Source organism: Primulina huaijiensis, chromosome 2 (assembly GCF_012295235.1).
Source record: "Primulina huaijiensis isolate GDHJ02 chromosome 2, ASM1229523v2, whole genome shotgun sequence".
Lineage (NCBI taxonomy): Eukaryota > Viridiplantae > Streptophyta > Magnoliopsida > Lamiales > Gesneriaceae > Primulina > Primulina huaijiensis.
This window is the reverse complement of record NC_133307.1, coordinates 31,838,429-31,855,482: the sequence shown is the minus strand read 5'-3', so window position 1 is coordinate 31,855,482 and position 17,054 is coordinate 31,838,429. Positions and strand designations below refer to the sequence as shown.

General features: G+C 36.2%; 4 protein-coding genes and 1 non-coding gene across 6 annotated transcripts; 2 read left to right on the top strand and 3 right to left on the bottom strand.

Moving 5' to 3' along the window:
- The first annotated feature begins 848 nt into the window (after positions 1 to 848).
- On the top strand, positions 849 to 2,213 carry LOC140971734 (protein SLOW GREEN 1, chloroplastic-like). The gene has a single exon (XM_073434168.1). It carries the CDS (start codon positions 946 to 948, stop codon positions 2,041 to 2,043), a length of 1,098 nt encoding a protein of 365 aa, XP_073290269.1. The 5' UTR covers positions 849 to 945; the 3' UTR covers positions 2,044 to 2,213.
- Positions 2,214 to 2,410: 197 nt separating this feature from the next.
- LOC140971735 (protein SODIUM POTASSIUM ROOT DEFECTIVE 2-like) lies at positions 2,411 to 4,930 on the bottom strand. 2 transcript variants are annotated; one of them, XR_012174364.1, is made up of 4 exons: positions 4,154 to 4,930; positions 3,925 to 4,000; positions 2,691 to 3,331; positions 2,411 to 2,597 (listed from the first exon to the last, which is right to left on the bottom strand). XR_012174364.1 is itself a non-coding variant. In XM_073434169.1 (3 exons), the coding sequence occupies exons 1-3, from the start codon at positions 4,709 to 4,711 to the stop codon at positions 3,135 to 3,137; spliced, it is 831 nt and encodes a 276-aa protein (XP_073290270.1). In that variant the 5' UTR covers positions 4,712 to 4,930; the 3' UTR covers positions 2,411 to 3,134. The 2 variants fall into 2 exon arrangements, 1 of the variants encoding a protein (XP_073290270.1); XM_073434169.1 differs by having other exon boundaries at positions 2,411 to 3,331.
- Positions 4,931 to 7,038: 2,108 nt separating this feature from the next.
- LOC140971733 (UDP-glucuronic acid decarboxylase 1-like) lies at positions 7,039 to 10,178 on the bottom strand. The gene is made up of 7 exons (XM_073434167.1): positions 9,462 to 10,178; positions 8,749 to 8,893; positions 8,569 to 8,648; positions 7,940 to 8,023; positions 7,773 to 7,847; positions 7,342 to 7,434; positions 7,039 to 7,251 (listed from the first exon to the last, which is right to left on the bottom strand). Exons 1-7 carry the CDS (start codon positions 10,104 to 10,106, stop codon positions 7,042 to 7,044), a joined length of 1,332 nt encoding a protein of 443 aa, XP_073290268.1. The 5' UTR covers positions 10,107 to 10,178; the 3' UTR covers positions 7,039 to 7,041.
- A 268-nt stretch (positions 10,179 to 10,446) lies between these two features.
- TRNAR-UCG (transfer RNA arginine (anticodon UCG)) lies at positions 10,447 to 10,520 on the bottom strand. The gene has a single exon. It is a non-coding gene; the product is annotated as a tRNA-Arg (tRNA).
- Positions 10,521 to 13,784: 3,264 nt separating this feature from the next.
- Positions 13,785 to 15,870, top strand: LOC140961950 (exocyst complex component EXO70H1-like). Its single transcript, XM_073420753.1, has one exon. The coding sequence runs from the start codon at positions 13,940 to 13,942 to the stop codon at positions 15,794 to 15,796; it is 1,857 nt and encodes a 618-aa protein (XP_073276854.1). The 5' UTR covers positions 13,785 to 13,939; the 3' UTR covers positions 15,797 to 15,870.
- Positions 15,871 to 17,054: the final 1,184 nt, after the last annotated feature.

The following is a 17,054-nucleotide window of genomic DNA, read 5'->3' as shown; positions in this document are numbered from 1 at the left end:
AGAATTGCCTTCTTTTACGTTTTTCTAATAAAATTGTCACACGAGCACTTTAGCCTTTTTTTTTTTTTGGAGTTTGGCAAGAAATGGCCAACAATTGAATTTATCAAGTATCCTTTTTTTTGGCGTTTGGAAGCATTTGGGTGGATATTTGAAGCAACATTCTTGTTTTTGTTACAGGAGACAAGAGACATCACTGTGTGGATGAGATATACATGTCTTTGGTTTTTTTCTTGAGCATGCAATGGATTAGCATGAAAGTTCAGTGGGAGCCTAAAACATCAGTGGCTCACATTCTAACCAAATCAGTATGATAGTATCAAGGGTGACTTGAAGTCGATTCAACTTGAGTTTGTAAGCCAAATTTGTTATGTGAGTTCGCAACCCAAGCTCAGGCTGAATCCAAGTCTAACTCGTTTATTTATCTTTACAAGAGAAATTGAGATGCTACTTTTAGAACACTATCTCTAACATGCATATAAAGGTGAACATTTATCAATATATGTCAGATACATTGATTTTTCAAAAGACTTGACATATATTATTACATATTCACTCTTATTAATCTTTCATCGGACTTCACACATATATTATTTTTATTTTTTATTTTTACAAGGGAGGGGGGACACCCACAATAAACATCACACATATATTATTAAATATTCATCCCTACGTTTGAATAGTTGAGACAATTGCATGAGATTCGCTTGATGTAGATTTCGCTTGATGTAGTTAATAAAAATTGAAAAAACTCTATTTGTATCCCCCCACTGCTTGAGCCCCAATTTTCAAAAGCCTACTAGAAATTAGTAACAGCGCTTCTTCGTTTTTTTGGAACTGTAAATAGCGCTTTTCCTCTTTACTCAAAAGCAACTTCAGTCAAAATTGGAGATAACTAGAGTCATCACCCTGCTCCATCAACAGGGTTTAGAGCTCCATACCCTAACAATGGCCACTCTGAATCTCACTGCCGCTAAAGCCACCCGCCGTCACCAACCCCACATCACCTCCACCTATCTACGCCCTTCATCTTTCACCGTGCCTTGCTACTCCCTCTCCTTCGGAACCCCCGCTCCTCCTCTTCCTCTCTTATTTCACGCCCCTATCAAAGCCGCTTTCCAACACTCGAAATGTACAAACCCCGATAACCCTGAGCCCTTCTTGAAATTTCAAACTAAGCCTCGGAAAACCCCCGGGATTCCGTTAAATCCAATTTTGGCCCCACTCAAAGCCACTCTCATCGCTACAGTCACTGCCGCAGCTCTCTTCATATCCCAATTCCATTTCGTGTTGAAACCCGCCATTTCTGCTCCGGTTTTCCCCCCTTCCACCGTCGACTCCTCGACGAAAGATGCAGTTGCTGATGAAGAAAGAGAGAGATCAATTGAAGAACATTTGATCTCAAACCCGTATGATATTGATGGTCTCAAAGATTTGATGGAAATCAAGATAAAGAGCAAAAAGATCCCCGAGGCTGTTGAAATTCTTGATAAGTTAATCGATCTTGATCCCGACGAGAAAGAATGGCCAATGTTGAAAGCCCATTTGTATGCATATAGTGGGGACACAGAATCGGCGAAAAATGGGTTCACTGAGCTTCTGAAGAAGGATCCTTTTAGCGTGGAAGCTTATCATGGTCTAGTAACTGTGGCCTCGCAGGACGATTCGAGTGAAGAGTTGGAGACCATTGAAAAAAAAGTTGAGGACGCAATGAATATGTGTAAAAAGGAGAATAAAAAGACTGACGTGAGAGACTTTAAGCTTTTGCTTGCGCAAATTCGAGTTCTTGAGGGGCGATATGAAACCGCATTGAAAACTTATCAAGAATTGGTAAAGGAGGAGCCTAGGGATTTTAGGCCTTATTTGTGTCAGGGCATAATCTATACTCTTCTGAGGAAGAACAGTGAAGCAGAGAAGAGCTTCGAGAAGTATCGGAGATTGGTTCCAAAAGGTCACCCGTACGCTAGTTATTTCGATGATAATATGATTGCCACCAAAGTTTTTGCCCAGAAGTTGGAGAATGAAAGAGCTACGGCTAAGAGTTGAGGGACATAGGTTTTATGTTTATTTACACTGGTTTGGGTTGTGTTTGTGTTTCTTTTTATTCGGTTTCATGTTAGTTATATCTATATATGAAGGCAATGATCAGTGGTGATGCTAAAGATTTTATGAAATGATGTCGGAAAATATGCTATAATTGACCGAGGGTTGTTTAATAGTTATTATGAGCAGTGGTATTGCTATGAATAGTTCTGATGATAAAGTCATCGATTACATGTTGCTCGCTAGCCATTACAAATTATACTTATGACTTTGAAGAACCCTTTCTTCAGCGTGTTGATATGAGATTTAAAGTAGAATGAGATGAATAATTTGGGAGTTTAGTCATGGCTAATTCGCATGCAATCTTTGAATTTCTCATCAAAATGTAATTACTATGAACAAGGGGAAATATTAGACAATACTCTTAAGAGGGGTTACTGAATTGGTGGAACTTGAGAAGCTTGGGTCTCATGTTCACTTCTCACAAAAGACTTTTCTGCTTGAGCTTGTCTGTGTTCTTTGTGTTCTTCTGCAGGTTTACCCAGTTGGTAGTACATCTGAAAGGTAGTGGCTGCACTGTCGAAAAAGATAATAGTCGATATATATGTTGATATAATTATAGAAGTAATTATCTTTAAAAATTAAGTTACCAGAAGCGATCTCATCTCAAGTTGTCGATAGACGATGTAGGAAATGTAGAAAACAGTTGGCCATCCTAACTTGCGTGTTTTGTTTTGGTGCCGGAGAAGTTGGAGCACCAATTAGTCGAGCTAATTCATAATAACTAACGAGTGGCTGTTAATGTTATCTGTTGGATTCCGACATATCTTGGGAATATGATCCTTTCTTTTTTGGAAAAAACACTCTAGCTATTCAATACGGTGAATTAAGTCTTGATCGAGCACAAAATATCATTGCAAACGAAATAGTTTAAATATTGGATCGGTACGAACGTGTCAGACTACAGTGAAGAATCCAGTTTCCTAACCTCTCAAATCATCAACGAAACAATAACATGATAGCGAATTTACATCAATCTAAATTTCAAGGTAACATCCCTCAAACTCTCAAAAGTCATTCGCCAAGTTTCTGATTCATTCACCAGCTACTCTATACCCTCCCTTGAATTCTGAGTCACTCAAACTGAGTTGTGGGATTGAAGATGGTATTGTAGGATACCAGAGTTGGGCATTCTTCACCTTAGATATGCTGGATAGGACGCTTAATGGTGTAATGTTCCCCACTACAGTCACCTTCTTTGCTAGAAAATCTATGTCAAAAGATGTGACTCCTGCAAGATTTAGCTAGTTACGCAGATATCGTTAATCGAATTCTTGAAGTAAGTTCTGAGGGAAATCGCACGTATCAAATGGTTGTTGCAAATTTATAAACTTTCAATCAAGAAACAACCTCCCATCCCTTCACCTATGCGTGTGTGACGAGCAACTAAACTGACATGGTGTTTGAGTTGTGAGAGAAGATTTCAGTTCCAGAATTATTGCTACAACAATGGTTCGGTGTAGAAAAAATTTGTTTGGGTGACGGGTTCGTAAAGAGAGCTTGTATCTGAAATACTAGCTTTTTAAGTAGAAAAAACCGTGAAACTCCTGAGAGATCGACACCAATGACAGCATAATCTGGAAGGAAGATCAGAAGAAGAATAAGAGAAAATGGAGAACGTCACTCCATCCGCTTTGCTTCCATTAATCATACTTGAGTTTCTTCAAAGACTACAATTTATAATGGGCTAGTCACGACACTTACTGATTGGGCCTATACAGAAAACTAAATAATGTCACAGTTGAACCGTAGCACATTTGCTCATAAAGAAATGGAGCAAAGGGGGCAAAAAGAGAACTTGCATCAACCATATGAATCCCATACCTTCCATTCTAGAGATATGTTTTCTCATTTTTTTCTCACATCCTCTGCAATGCAGTGACACTCTCAGAACAACCACCTGCAACACAAAACCATAAAAATAGCAAATTTAAGAAAAATCAATTGCATCCCAACTAACTGCTTAAGAGCCTACCAGCCATGACATAAGATGAACAAGAATCAAGATAAGCACTTCAAGCAAAAATACATGAAGTGTATACATAAAAGAAACCTGCTCTGGAGATGAAGACGAGTCCTCTGTTTTCAGCGCTTCAGACTTGGAAATTTCAGCTGGAAACTGCTTAGATCCTGGTTCGGGATCAGCACTAGGAACAGCCTTATCACTCAACAAATACCTAGTAGAACCGGGAGGGCTGATAAAATCACCTGGCCTGGTACAGTTCCAGCTCTTCCTCGCAAGAACAGCAGCTTTAGTGTTATCATTCCCACCATCATGATCATTTGAAACTTTTTCATCAGTTCCTTTTGTAGTGAGAACATTCGAGATCTCGGCTTGATCGCCGTTTCCCTTTGGAGGGTTTTTTGTATTCTTTTGCTTGACTTGATTCTTGATTGGCCTGGGGGAGACAGGCGGCTGAGAAATGTTGCAAGGAGGGAGTGATTTCGGTATTCTTCTTGAGTCACGAATAATGGGATTGTGTCGGTCGAGGGCTCGACCAAATAGAAGAGACGAAGACGGAGAAGGGGATATCCATGGTTGTTGTTGTTCCATGCTGAGGCAAATGGCCGTCGAAACTTGTGATGTGCAGAATATATCCATTTTCTTCATCTTGGGATATAATGGTTTAAGAAATCAGTTTTGTGGGGGCTGAGAAAAAGAAAGTTCGGGATTCTTTGAAGATGAGATTATTGGTGTGAGAGTGTTGAGTTGTTTAGGTTCCAAGGTTTAGGAAGAAGAGAGATGAAAACTAGCACACCTTTGTTGTTTCCTACCCGTCAAATTTTGTACCTCAAGAAATACTACAAATTTTGTTATCCAACAACTTGTTTTCTTGTTCAATTTTGAAAATATATATATATATTTTTTTTGGCAATGTTTATATAAATAAATACCTCGGCATGGGTCATACTCTCTTAGTGGTGTAGTGAAAAGAAACCTAAGTTCGATCACATGTTGTAAAATGTTGAACATATCTTTCGACCTGTCGAATTTGTAACATTATTATCAAATCTGTACATGATGTAAATGACTTGATATGCCACGCAATCACTCGTGTATGCATGTATAGTGAGAAAAAGTGAACTTTTTTGTTGAAAAATAAGTTGGTAAATTAGCATGGGAGTGCGTAAATTTTAAGGTGGAAAAAATTAATATGGGTGACACTTGTGGATTGGATTCCCTGAAATACTTGGCGGCATCTTCTTTAATAGAATTTTTTTATATCTAATTCGAACAGTTGGCAAGGACGACATTTCTGACGAGTTTTAAATGGAATTTTCAGAGGTAAATTATCTAATTTCTGCCTCGTTCACTCCACATGATTTTGTATAGCCTTCCAGAGGGGTGTTTCTTCAAATATATTTAAACTCAGGGGTGTGTTTGAAATTTAGGTTAGCTCCACTTTGCCATTGTTTTGATTCTTGCCTATTGTCGTCACGTTGGTTGTCTCTCACCTGAGGAGTTTTATTTTTTGTATCTCCTCACATTGTTCATCGCTCTAAAATTGGATCACTGAGATTCAATTTTTCTTCTTAAGCAGCAAGTATTATTAATATGCAAAGAACATTTACTCAAAATGTGCGAAAAGTCATATCATCAAACCAAGAAGTTTTGGACAGTCGTAAATATGTTATACGAAGAACATTTATTAGATTATAAATATGCGACTCGACTTATAGGCCTATGTGATATTTCGATTGTAGGGTTCTAAATTGCTGGAGGGTTCAAATTGATGTAGTTAATAACCGTAGGTAAAATAGGAATTGACAAGAGTGGTGGAATGAGGTAAATTGAAATCAATCCAAAAATTAGATCCCATTTCCTACTAGTAGGGACAAAAAGCAATATTCTTTGGTCTATGTAGAATAAGAATCATAGAAATAAATATATATTTATTGAGTAAAAAACATGGGATTATTTCTTTTTATGCTGAATGGATGAATGAATGAGACACGTAGCCACTTTGTATACCTCTCATAAGTTTGGTTTTGGTTCGAAAATCAATGGAATCTGATGCTTTTGTGACCATGAAAATTAAATTATGAGAATATTTATCGTTGAAATTAATATAATAAAACATTTTATATTAACTGGATTGAGCATACTAAACTAAGAGAGATGGCATTTTTTTAATATGTGTGAAAAGACAAATAAATTTATTTAGTTGGAACGGGTAGAGTATATGAAATCTTGCATGCATCGTCTACAATGAAATTAACCGTGTTTCATGCTGTGAGTCAAATTTCAAGTTTATTCCAGTAAAACTGGAAGTACCCATTTTTATCTAAGCAGTCACCAAATTCTGTAAATTGGGTCCCCCCCAAGTGTGCCGTGAATCTGCATAAGATCATGTGACCCTCCATAAATTCACTATATAAATCCAAGAAACACACCATTTCACAGTTCACTTTCACACATCCTTGTGTGATTTCTTTGTCTGCTTCCACACAAACCAGATTGGGTGACGCGCCAGTATACATTGGTCTTTTCATTATAGCAAAATTTACTATGAAACTGAAACTTACTAGGATCTTCGAACTGTAAAACACACAATTGAAAACTTGCTAGGATCTTCGAACTGTAAAACACAAGGGGAAAAAAATAACAATACTAGACTTGATATCTTGTACAATCTCAAGCAGGTAACTCCATGTAAATATTTACTCGAAATTTGATCCTTCTTTTTTCAGTTCTAAATATCCAGTTGATACCAAAAGTCATTTACATCACAACATACAGATGCACTTGCCCGTGTTCTTGTCGAGGACTAGTCCAATTATGAAGATTCTGAATGCTGAAAACCACTAGTAGCCATATACAAGGAAGCCTATTGCTGGCACTTCGGTGAATCGAAAAAATGAAAAATAAAGATATATATGATGAAACAAACAATATACACAACATGGTCTCGATTGATGTATACTAACAGAGTCGTATTCTCATTTGTTTCCTTTTCCTTCATCTTCATTCAGGATGCGATTGCGAAAATCCGTGACCATTCGAGGCAACCCTTCCCGCAAGGAAATCTTCGGCTCCCAGTTCAGAAGTTCCTTTGCTTTAGTGATGTCTGGTTTTCTCTTATGAGGGTCATCGGCAGTGTTTGGTCTAAATTCAATGGTCGCACTAGGATCAATGGTTTCTTTCACAACCTGTTATACGTCCAAAAGAAACCAACATAAGGCACGTTATATGACATAAACTTGAGATACGTAGATGAAAACTAAATATGTGGACCAAACCTCAGCAAGCTCTAACATTGTGAATTCTCCTGGATTACCAAGATTAAATGGCCCCAAATGCTCGCCTTCCATCAAAGCCACCAATCCATCAACCTGACATCCCGAAAGTGTATACAGTGCCCTTGTAAACATTAGTTTATCGTATATTCTTAAAACGTGCCAAGTTTAAACAAACGTGGTATTTCATTCACAAATAAATTTCTACTTCATGGGCTACGCATTAAAAAGTCAGTTCAATTTCAGTCAGATGGAACTCATTTTAGGAGGACATTGCTCTTAAGACAGATTCTCCTAGGATGTAGGACTGAGTATTGATGATGCAATTAAGGCAAAAAGCACTCCCAAGAATTCCAGCTTTCCACTTCATCAAACCAAACTCAGTCACAGTACTTAGTGTTTATTACACACGGAAACATGAAAAGATGACATACCAAGTCGGATACATACTGGAAGCTTCGGGTTTGTTTCCCATTACCATACACTGTCATTGGTTGCTTCCGTATGGCCTGCATGGTTCAGCTACAGTCATAAGAACATGAATGCTCAAAAAGTAAATTGATGCATCATTGTTGAATTATAAAAAACATGGAAAGCAAACCTGCGAAACAAAGTTGCTGACAACACGCCCATCATCTAGACACATACGAGGCCCATATGTGTTAAAAATACGGGCAATGCGCACCTGTATGAGTGAAAATGGCAATTAGACAATGAGATCTTGAATAGCCTTAAACAAGGAAAAACAATGATATCACCGCTGTCAGTATACTACAAGAACCACGACTAGGGACTCAATGCCACAACATATCTTTATCAAGTTCCTTCCAATGATGCTCATGGTGGCTAAAATGCTCTCATTACAAATATAGACAAATTCATAGCAATCAATTATCTACTCAAATGCAATAGAGATCAGTTAGTTTGATAAGGAGGAATTTCAGAAACGCCGGAAAATTGCTCTCCTCAGCTGGCCAGGTGCAAGCAAACAGTGTAAATTTAGTTCTTCTCCTACTAAGGTAGTTCAAAACTGGGAAACACAATACGCAATGTTTACAGTCAAATCAACTACTCGATCATTCATAATATAGCATAAGTTTACATGCAAAAGTTATTTCATTGACACTACTACCTTAGTAAATATCCAAAACATACTCAATTCCGAAAACCAAATGGTTGGTATGCAAAGCACGGAATTGAACGAGTCAGAGCACAGTCCACGTTAAATACCTCAACACCATCACCACGGTGATAATCCATAGTTAAGGTTTCAGCCGTTCGTTTCCCTTCGTCATAGCAACTCCTTACACCTGATTATTTAAGATTATTCTGTTATAAATCTTTACAAAGAAACAGTAAAATGATTATAAACAAACACATTAGCATTCAATTCAGGAAGATGGCACTCACCTATGGGATTCACATGTCCCCAATACGTCTCCTTCTGCGGATGCTCAAGAGGATCACCGTAAACCTCACTCGTACTTGTAAGAAGAAACCTAGCACCAATTCTTTTTGCAAGGCCCAACATATTCAGAGTACCCATCACATTTGTCTTGTAAGCATGCGTCAAGGATCACGACAATTCAAAATCCTATGAAAACACTCAAAATGCCATAGGGGAAAAAGCACTTGAATTTAAAGAGCGATACATATTTTACAAACACAGCAAACTTTCTGAGTAAAAAGCTTACCTCAACTGGGAAACTTGAGGCTATATCGCCATTTGCACATGCGGCAAATAAGTTGCACTCCCACACTCAATTAAGTAATTCAATTAGAGGAAATCCAAAATCATTTGCTTCAGTTCAATTAGATGAAATTTCATAACATTTTACACACTTCAAAACATAATTATAGTTGCAAGTAATATAATCATAGTAGCAAGTATGAGAACTCATATTTATTTATAAATTTATGCAAGAATATATCTACAGAGTCAGAAATACACACACACATCTATTCCATCTTGCTCTGATTATGATCTACAACCATTTAAGCAATTATCCAAACTGTGTGAGCCAAATCACAATAAGAAACATAAACAAATTCACCAGCACACGCACTTAACCACACACATCAACACATTGTCACACTCAATTATAACGAAAAATGGCCATAACATCAAAGAACAAGGATATGATAGTCTTGACAGGATTATATTTGTAATGAACCGGGGACGCGGGGCACGCCAAATGATAGATCTGATCTACCTCCAGCAAAATGGGCTCAACCACATCATGCCTAATCAACTCAAACCTCGGATTCCCGAACAAATGGACAATATTCTCCTTCCTCCCAGTAAAAAAGTTATCGATCACAATCACATCATCCCCTCTAGCAATCAACTTATCCACCAGATGACTACCCACGAATCCCGCCCCACCAGTGACCACAATCCTCTTCCTCTTCCCCCGTATTCCCACCGGCACCCTTCCCACCCCATTCGGACGCCAATAGTTCTGTCCTAATTCCCTCGGATCGTATGAATCAAGCGTGGATTCGCTGCTTCGGTCGGAAATGTGGTTGCGGGGATCAGAGGAGGAGGAAGTAGAGACACGGGACAAAGAGGGCTGGATGATGAAGAAAGAGGATCCGATCAAGATACCAACTAGGATGAACAGAAGGCGCTGTTCTTTGAGGAGGTAATTGATGGATCTTGGGAGAGATCGAGGGTGCTTCGAGGCTTTGGGAGGGTATGGTGGAGTATCGGAAACGGTTATATCTTCATCTCTTCGAGCATTCGATTGCTTGTACAATTGCTTCATTGCCCAAAAGATTTGCTCTGCTGAGTTTGCTGATTTTGATTTTCACTATCAAGCCCTCTCTCTTTAAGATGCCATATATATTTTTCAATTTAATTGATTGTTTGTTTTAAGCACCTACATTTTTAAAAGTTGTACATTTACTTTTTATATTATTATTAGGAAATAATAAAATAAAATTTTATTTGGATTAAATATTTTTATAACACCAATCAAATAACTAAGCATTAATTAACTAACAAAAATGAAAACTCAAACATAGTCTAAAAATATATACATAAAAAAAAACAGTTTTGGGCCAACGTAGATGAAAATTTAAGCCCATTTATTAGCACAAAAATACCGACCACAGTGGGAGTCGAACCCACGACCTTCTGATCCGAAGTCAGACGCGCTAATCCACTGCGCTATGCGGTCTTCGGTTGAACAAACGATGTTACTATTATTTAGTTACATATAAAATGATCCGAAGAGCTTAACTGTGATCGCTAGACAATCGTCTGTATTGTCATTTTATTTTCATTTCGCACAGTGTCATTGGCCTGCACATACCCCGTATTTCTCCCCCACATAAATAAATTAAGGACAGAGTAAATCACTTAACAAAATAGAAGTGGGCTTTGCTTATTATGCTGGAATTTTGATTCCATCAGACTATGGGAAGTGGGTGGCTCAAGTTGAATTTTGATACAAATTTCAAATATGGTTAAACACGTACACATAAGAAGCGAATTAGAAATAAGAGAAAAAGATAACTTAAAACAACATGAATCTTTGTGGGTAAAATAGCAAAAATATTGATTGAAATGGTAAACATTGAACTCTAGATTCGAATAACACCAATAGTCAAATTAATAAATCGCAATAAATTTGCAATTAGAGGGTAAAAAAGTTGAAGGAAGAGATGGCGATTGAAGGAGAAAGGTACAAACTACAATTGGTCTTAAAACAAATTAATACTAATTGTGAATATGATGATAATTTATCGTTCGATCACGTTAGCTATTCCGAGTTCAATACTCACTCAATCTTATTAAAATGCACTTATCATTGTTTAAATTGAACTTACAACAAATTATATATGATCTATTATTATAATAGAATAAGAATCAATAATCATATTATAAAAATAAAACTATAAGACAAATTTACTTGCTTTTTTTATCGTTTAAATTGAGCATACAACGACAAGTATATTTTTCTACGGATAAATGAAATTAATTAATAGCAGTTAATCAAATAGATAGTTGCTATTTATATTCCATTTTGTAATATCTACACTTCATTTCATGTGTAAAATATGTATCAAAAATTTATTCACAAATGAAATTCAAATAACAAAAAAATAGATTATAATTATCAACTCACAATCAAAGAATGTTGAAAAAATCTATTTAAAAAATAAAAATAAAAATCATTCACACTGATCATCTTTTCTCAATAATGAACATGATATACAAGTTATTTAGCTTATTTTGGTATGTCGTAACGTCAAATGAAAAATATGGCATTGGGATTATATTGTAAATGCCAATTCAAACATAGTAATGACGATTATAAAATTCATTAACTTGTGATTTTGACCTCAGTTGTACCATCAACTGTTCATCTATATCTATACTATATATTAAGTTTGGGCCTAATAGATACAAAAGCGTGTGCAGAATAACTAGTATTTACTATACAAGTACTTTGTTACGGACACAGACATTATGTGTGTACGGCAACGTATACGTACGTATTCAAGTCTAATTAATTAGTCATTAATGTTCAATTAATTACACTAAACAACATCTCTAAATTTAAATGTATTCAAATGCAATGTACGGCTGGTTCGAATTTTTTATGTATTTTTTAAATTAAAGTGTATTTTTAATTTACTGTTTTACATCTCGACATGGTATATACTTTTTTTTTTTTTTTTTTATCATTTTCGAGAATTTCTTAAAAATATTCTAGTATGATTTTGTCAAGCAAATTTATTTTTTTATTTTAAAAAATATGTGCCACAACATTAAAATTATATATTTCGATATGGTATTTCTACTTTAATATTCTTACATAATATAGCATCTACAATTGAAATATATTTCACCGTGAAAAAAAAATTGTGCTTATATTATGTTTTTCGGATATCATTATTCTTAAAAAAAATTCCATCGAATATGCAACAGCGATGTATTAGGTCGGTTTGTGTGAAAGTAGGGATATAGGAGCCTGTTTGAAATTGAAGTAAGGAATTTGAAAAATTTTAGAAGACAAAAATAAATTGTTTTTATATAAAATTTATAAGCACTCTCATTGTTACATTCATTACTCGGTATAATAGTTTCATAAAATTTATAAGCACTCTCATAGATACATTCATTGTTCGATATAATAGCTTCATAAAATTGTTTATTGTTAAAATTAAAGTCGCACATTTATAAAAGTAGAATTTATGACAAGATAAAATGAAATTTTTTCCAAAATAGTTCGTTTATGGTGTGGATCTTTAATAAAATAACTAGCGAAATAATGATTTATAGCGATACAATATGTGTAGTCGAAAGAAAAATGAGGAAAAGAGGTTAAAGGAAACCTGAGCTAAAAACAATTGAGAAAATACATGGAAGATCGTGCAAATTAATATATGCACGTATAGTTTTAAATAAGTTTTTTAAACAAATAATCATTGAAAAAGATTCTTTCATATCTTTCGAGATACACCTACAATATAGGGTAAAAAAGCCAAAAATAAGCTGCAACGTCCAATTGAAGTTTTAAGTAAAAAATTGAAGAATTAAAACTAGATGGTCCATGCCTTTCTCTAGCGTCGCATTTTTCCATTTCTTTTGCCTATTTAAGCGTCTCTGCAAATTATTCACGCGTTTTCCTCAAGTCAATTCGTTTTTTCCAGATTTTAATTAGGACCAATGCTCAAGGCTCTAATATAAATGTTTCGGTGACTCCATGCATTAATTATTTTGGATATGTATGTGTTATATCGAGTGTGTTTATCTTCTTATTTCAATATTATTATAATTATATTATGTGAATCACTGTGATAGAATAAACTGATTATATTTATATATATATCCACGTGGCAAAACCAGAACATTTTACAGTCCCTTCCGTTCAAGTAACGAAAATGAGGACATCATAAGACTTTTCCAGAAAACAAAGACAGTTAGGAAATTATTATGTTCGAATTTTCTTATATAAAAAAAAATCACTCATTAGAATCATAAGTATCTGAACTTAACAAAATGATCAAGGTTATAAAATATAATATTTACTAATTTATAAGGTTCAAGATTTCTATGATTTGTTCGGTGAAGATTTTATTTGATTTCTTTCAAAGTAATTTAAACTCTCGATTCAATTTCGAAGGAAAAAAGAGGTTTACATAATGTTTGAATTTGTCTAAAGTTATTTATTAGTTTCTTCTTCCAATGTGTCAAATTTCACGTTTCTCCAAACAAGTACTGCCGGTTATCTCAAGTCTACAATAAACACGTTTCTTTATTATTATTAGTTTTAAAACCAGATATATTAAATCAATATATTTTTGAACCTAGGAGATCCACAAATATTTGTTTGTGTGTGAATAGTAACATCGTTTTATTTTGTCCGATATGGACCGAACACAAACTTATCAAAATATACTTGGAAAATTTAACAATGCCAATTCGCTCTATTTATAGCCTTAGCGCGATCCCTTGAGATACGATCTATTTGTCTACTCCAGCCCAGATCTAGTCCAGTCTGCTCTAGGATGAAATCCAGAATACACAAACACAAATTTGCATTCATTTCCACAAAATCAAACCTCAATTCTTCTACGGACAAGGAAAATGAGAAAAGTACTGTGCAGTTCCTTGGAAGAATCCCATTCTTCGTCATCGTCTGCTTCGATTTCTCAGTTTCCCACTCTCTCGCGGCCATTTGGGTCCTCCCCGCCTCGCTTGACTTTCGCAGATTCAGTCATGAACCGGACTTTAGGAATGGCCGAGCCGATTATCATGAAATGGAATCCTGAGACCACCACCGTAGTAGCGGTTACGTCGCTGTTCTATGAGAATCGCCTGGAGGCGAAGGAGTTGATCCAGTGGGTGAGCAATTTGCAGAAGGCAATGCGACTTGTCGTTATGGAGAACACCAACCCAGAAAAACTTGTACGCGCCCAGAATCTGATGCAGATCGCCATGAAAAGGCTGCAGAAGGAGTTTTATCAGATTTTGTCCATGAATCGGGCTCATCTGGATCCTGAATCGGTTTCCACCCGGTCCTCACGGGATTCGACGAGGTCGAGCACGTCTGGTTACGAAGACGACGATATCAGAATCGCGAACCAGGCGATTTCTGAAGTTGAAGACGCCTCTAGAGTTGCAATGGCGGATTTGAGATTGATTGCAGAGTGCATGATTTCTTGCGGTTACGGAAAGGAGTGTTTGAAAGTATACAAAATTATTCGGAAATCGATCGTTGATGAAGGCATTTACAGGCTCGGAGTGGAAAAGTTTAACCCTTTTCAAATTCATAAGATGAATTGGGAAGCGTTGGACATACGGATCAAAAGTTGGCTCAATGCTCTGGAAATTGCAGTTAGGACTCTCTTCGATGGGGAGAGGACGCTCTGTGATCACGTGTTTGCCAGCTCGGATTCCATCAGAGAGTCGTGCTTCACCGAAATCACGAGGGGAGGAGCCATGATTTTGTTCGGATTTCCAGAAAACGTGACGAAAAACAACAGGAAATTGCCGGAGAAAGTTTTCCGAATACTCGACATGTTCATCGCGATATCCAACCACTTGCCGGAGATTGAGTCCATCTTCTCATTCGACTCAACGGAAAACATCAAATATAAGGCACTGAAGTCACTCACCACCCTCAGAGAGTACGTAAAAACAGCGTTAAATGACTTCGAGTACGCGATCCAGAAGGAATCATCCAAAACGCCGGCAGCCGGCGCCGGCATTCACGACCTAACAATCGAGGCCATGAACTATCTATCACTACTCGCTGATTACCGTAGCATCCTGAACGAAATATTCCCAGAATCACCTCCACCGGAACAGAACTTACTACCGGATTCATACACGGGTCTCATTGATCCCGACGACCCGCCGCCTCCGATATCCATCAAAATCGCATGGCTCATCTTGGCCGTCCTCTGCAGACTCGACAGCAAGTCGAAGTTGTTCAAAGACGTATCCCTATCCTATCTATTCTTGGCGAACAACCTCCAATACGTCGTCGTGAAGGTGCGCACGTCGAATCTGAGACACATGCTCGGGGATGAATGGCTTCCGCTGCATGAATGCAAAGTCAAGCAGTTTGCGTCAAGCTACGAGCGTCTGGGATGGAGCCACGTCATCGAATGCCTGCCGTCGGATCCTTCCTCTCTAACTAGCTGCGAACAAGTCAAGGAAACATTCAAGAAATTCAACTCGACGTTTGACGAGGTGTGCAGCAAGCAGTCTCTCTGCATAGTGACGGATTCCAGGCTTCGAGACGATATCAAGGAGTCACTCGCAAGAAAGATATTTTACTTATATCGCGAGCTTTACAATACTCACGTGCGTGCCATGCATGGAGATAGGAATTCGGCGGTCGTAGTCAGATTTACCCCTGATGATGTGTGGCATAGATTGTCGGATCTGTTCTTGTTCAACGAGGGACTTGTTTGTCATTTAACTCATCCTCTGTGAGAGTCTGCGATTCGTTGAAAAGGCCGCAGGTTTTATTATTTATTTATTGTAATTAATATCTTTTAGACCCGTACACAATTCTCAGCGTTTAAGCATGTCAGAATATTAATCTAACATGTATAATTATATATATTTTTAAAATTATAATCGATATCATTATTTTTATATTACTAATTTTTTTCAGAGTTTAAATTTGAGGATATTAGTGTTTTGATATATGGTATCATGATGTGTTTATTTAGTTGATTCATAAAATTATATTTCTTCGTAATTTTTATGCCATTATTTGATGTTGAGAAAAAGAAAAACCACATTATGATAAATCCACCAAGACATAATAAAATCTATTTTATCTAAACTTCATTGTAAGAGATCGTTTCAATTTTATTCAAATAAAATTTCAAATAATCAGGCACATATCACTCCCAAATTCCCAATCAAACAAATTTATGAAACCCCACATATTTAAAATAAGTTAAAATTATCCTACCCATACTTATTTTACTTGACCATATATAATTATTTTAAATAAAAACTCATCTCTACAGTTTTTAAATTTTAATAATATCTCTGAAATCTTTTATACATAAATCTTTTAACACTGAATTTTTTTTTAAAAAAATTATATTACTAAATTATGCTTGCGTAACTAATTTAGTTTCACTCAGTAGATGCACAGCAAATATGAGGTTGCGGTTAGGGGTGTAAAAATACGACACGACCCGTCAACCCGACACGATCCAACACGAAAAAAATCAGATTCAAGTTGGGGTTTTTCGGGTTCATGTTGGGTGGGTTCGGGTTAGTGTCAGGTTAGACGAGTTTCGAGTTGGGTCGGGTTAGGTCGCGGGTTGACCCGAAAACTTTTTTTTTTGAAAATATTACATATATTTTTATATATTGTATGTTTGAACAAAATTTATTGTATATTTATATGATAAATTTTCATCATTTAATATTTATTTGTATTTTTTTAACAATTGTTTATTTGATTTAATAAATATACTTTTAATTTTCTAAAATTAAACTTTCAAATTTAAATCGAAAATTTTGTTATTATGTGTTTAAATTAAAATATTACTATTATTTTTTATTTTTTCGAATTTTTTTCATTAATTTTTTTTAAACAAATAAAAAAAATTCGGGTTAGGCGGGTTAGACGGGTTGAGTTGAGTTAGACGGGTTTGTGTTCGGGTTGGGATTTTTCGGGTTGCTTCGGGTTCAGGTTGGGAAAAAAATAAAAAAATTTCGCGGGTTG

Excerpts from the sequence above, each read along its gene's own strand:
- LOC140971733 (XM_073434167.1), bottom strand. The coding sequence starts at position 10,106 with ATGAAGCAATTGTACAAGCAATCGAATGCTCGAAGAGATGAAGATATA. Across the intron at positions 7,435-7,772 it reads TCCAGTATGTATCCGACTTG|GTTGATGGATTGGTGGCTTT; the intron begins GTATGTCATCTT and ends TCGGGATGTCAG. Across the intron at positions 7,252-7,341 it reads CAATGTTAGAGCTTGCTGAG|GTTGTGAAAGAAACCATTGA; the intron begins GTTTGGTCCACA and ends GACGTATAACAG.
- LOC140971735 (XM_073434169.1), bottom strand. The coding sequence starts at position 4,711 with ATGAAGAAAATGGATATATTCTGCACATCACAAGTTTCGACGGCCATT. Across the intron at positions 4,001-4,153 it reads CGTCTTCATCTCCAGAGCAG|GTGGTTGTTCTGAGAGTGTC; the intron begins GTTTCTTTTATG and ends TTTGTGTTGCAG. Across the intron at positions 3,332-3,924 it reads ACATATCTCTAGAATGGAAG|GAGTCACATCTTTTGACATA; the intron begins GTATGGGATTCA and ends TAAATCTTGCAG.
- LOC140971734 (XM_073434168.1), top strand. The coding sequence starts at position 946 with ATGGCCACTCTGAATCTCACTGCCGCTAAAGCCACCCGCCGTCACCAA.
- LOC140961950 (XM_073420753.1), top strand. The coding sequence starts at position 13,940 with ATGAGAAAAGTACTGTGCAGTTCCTTGGAAGAATCCCATTCTTCGTCA.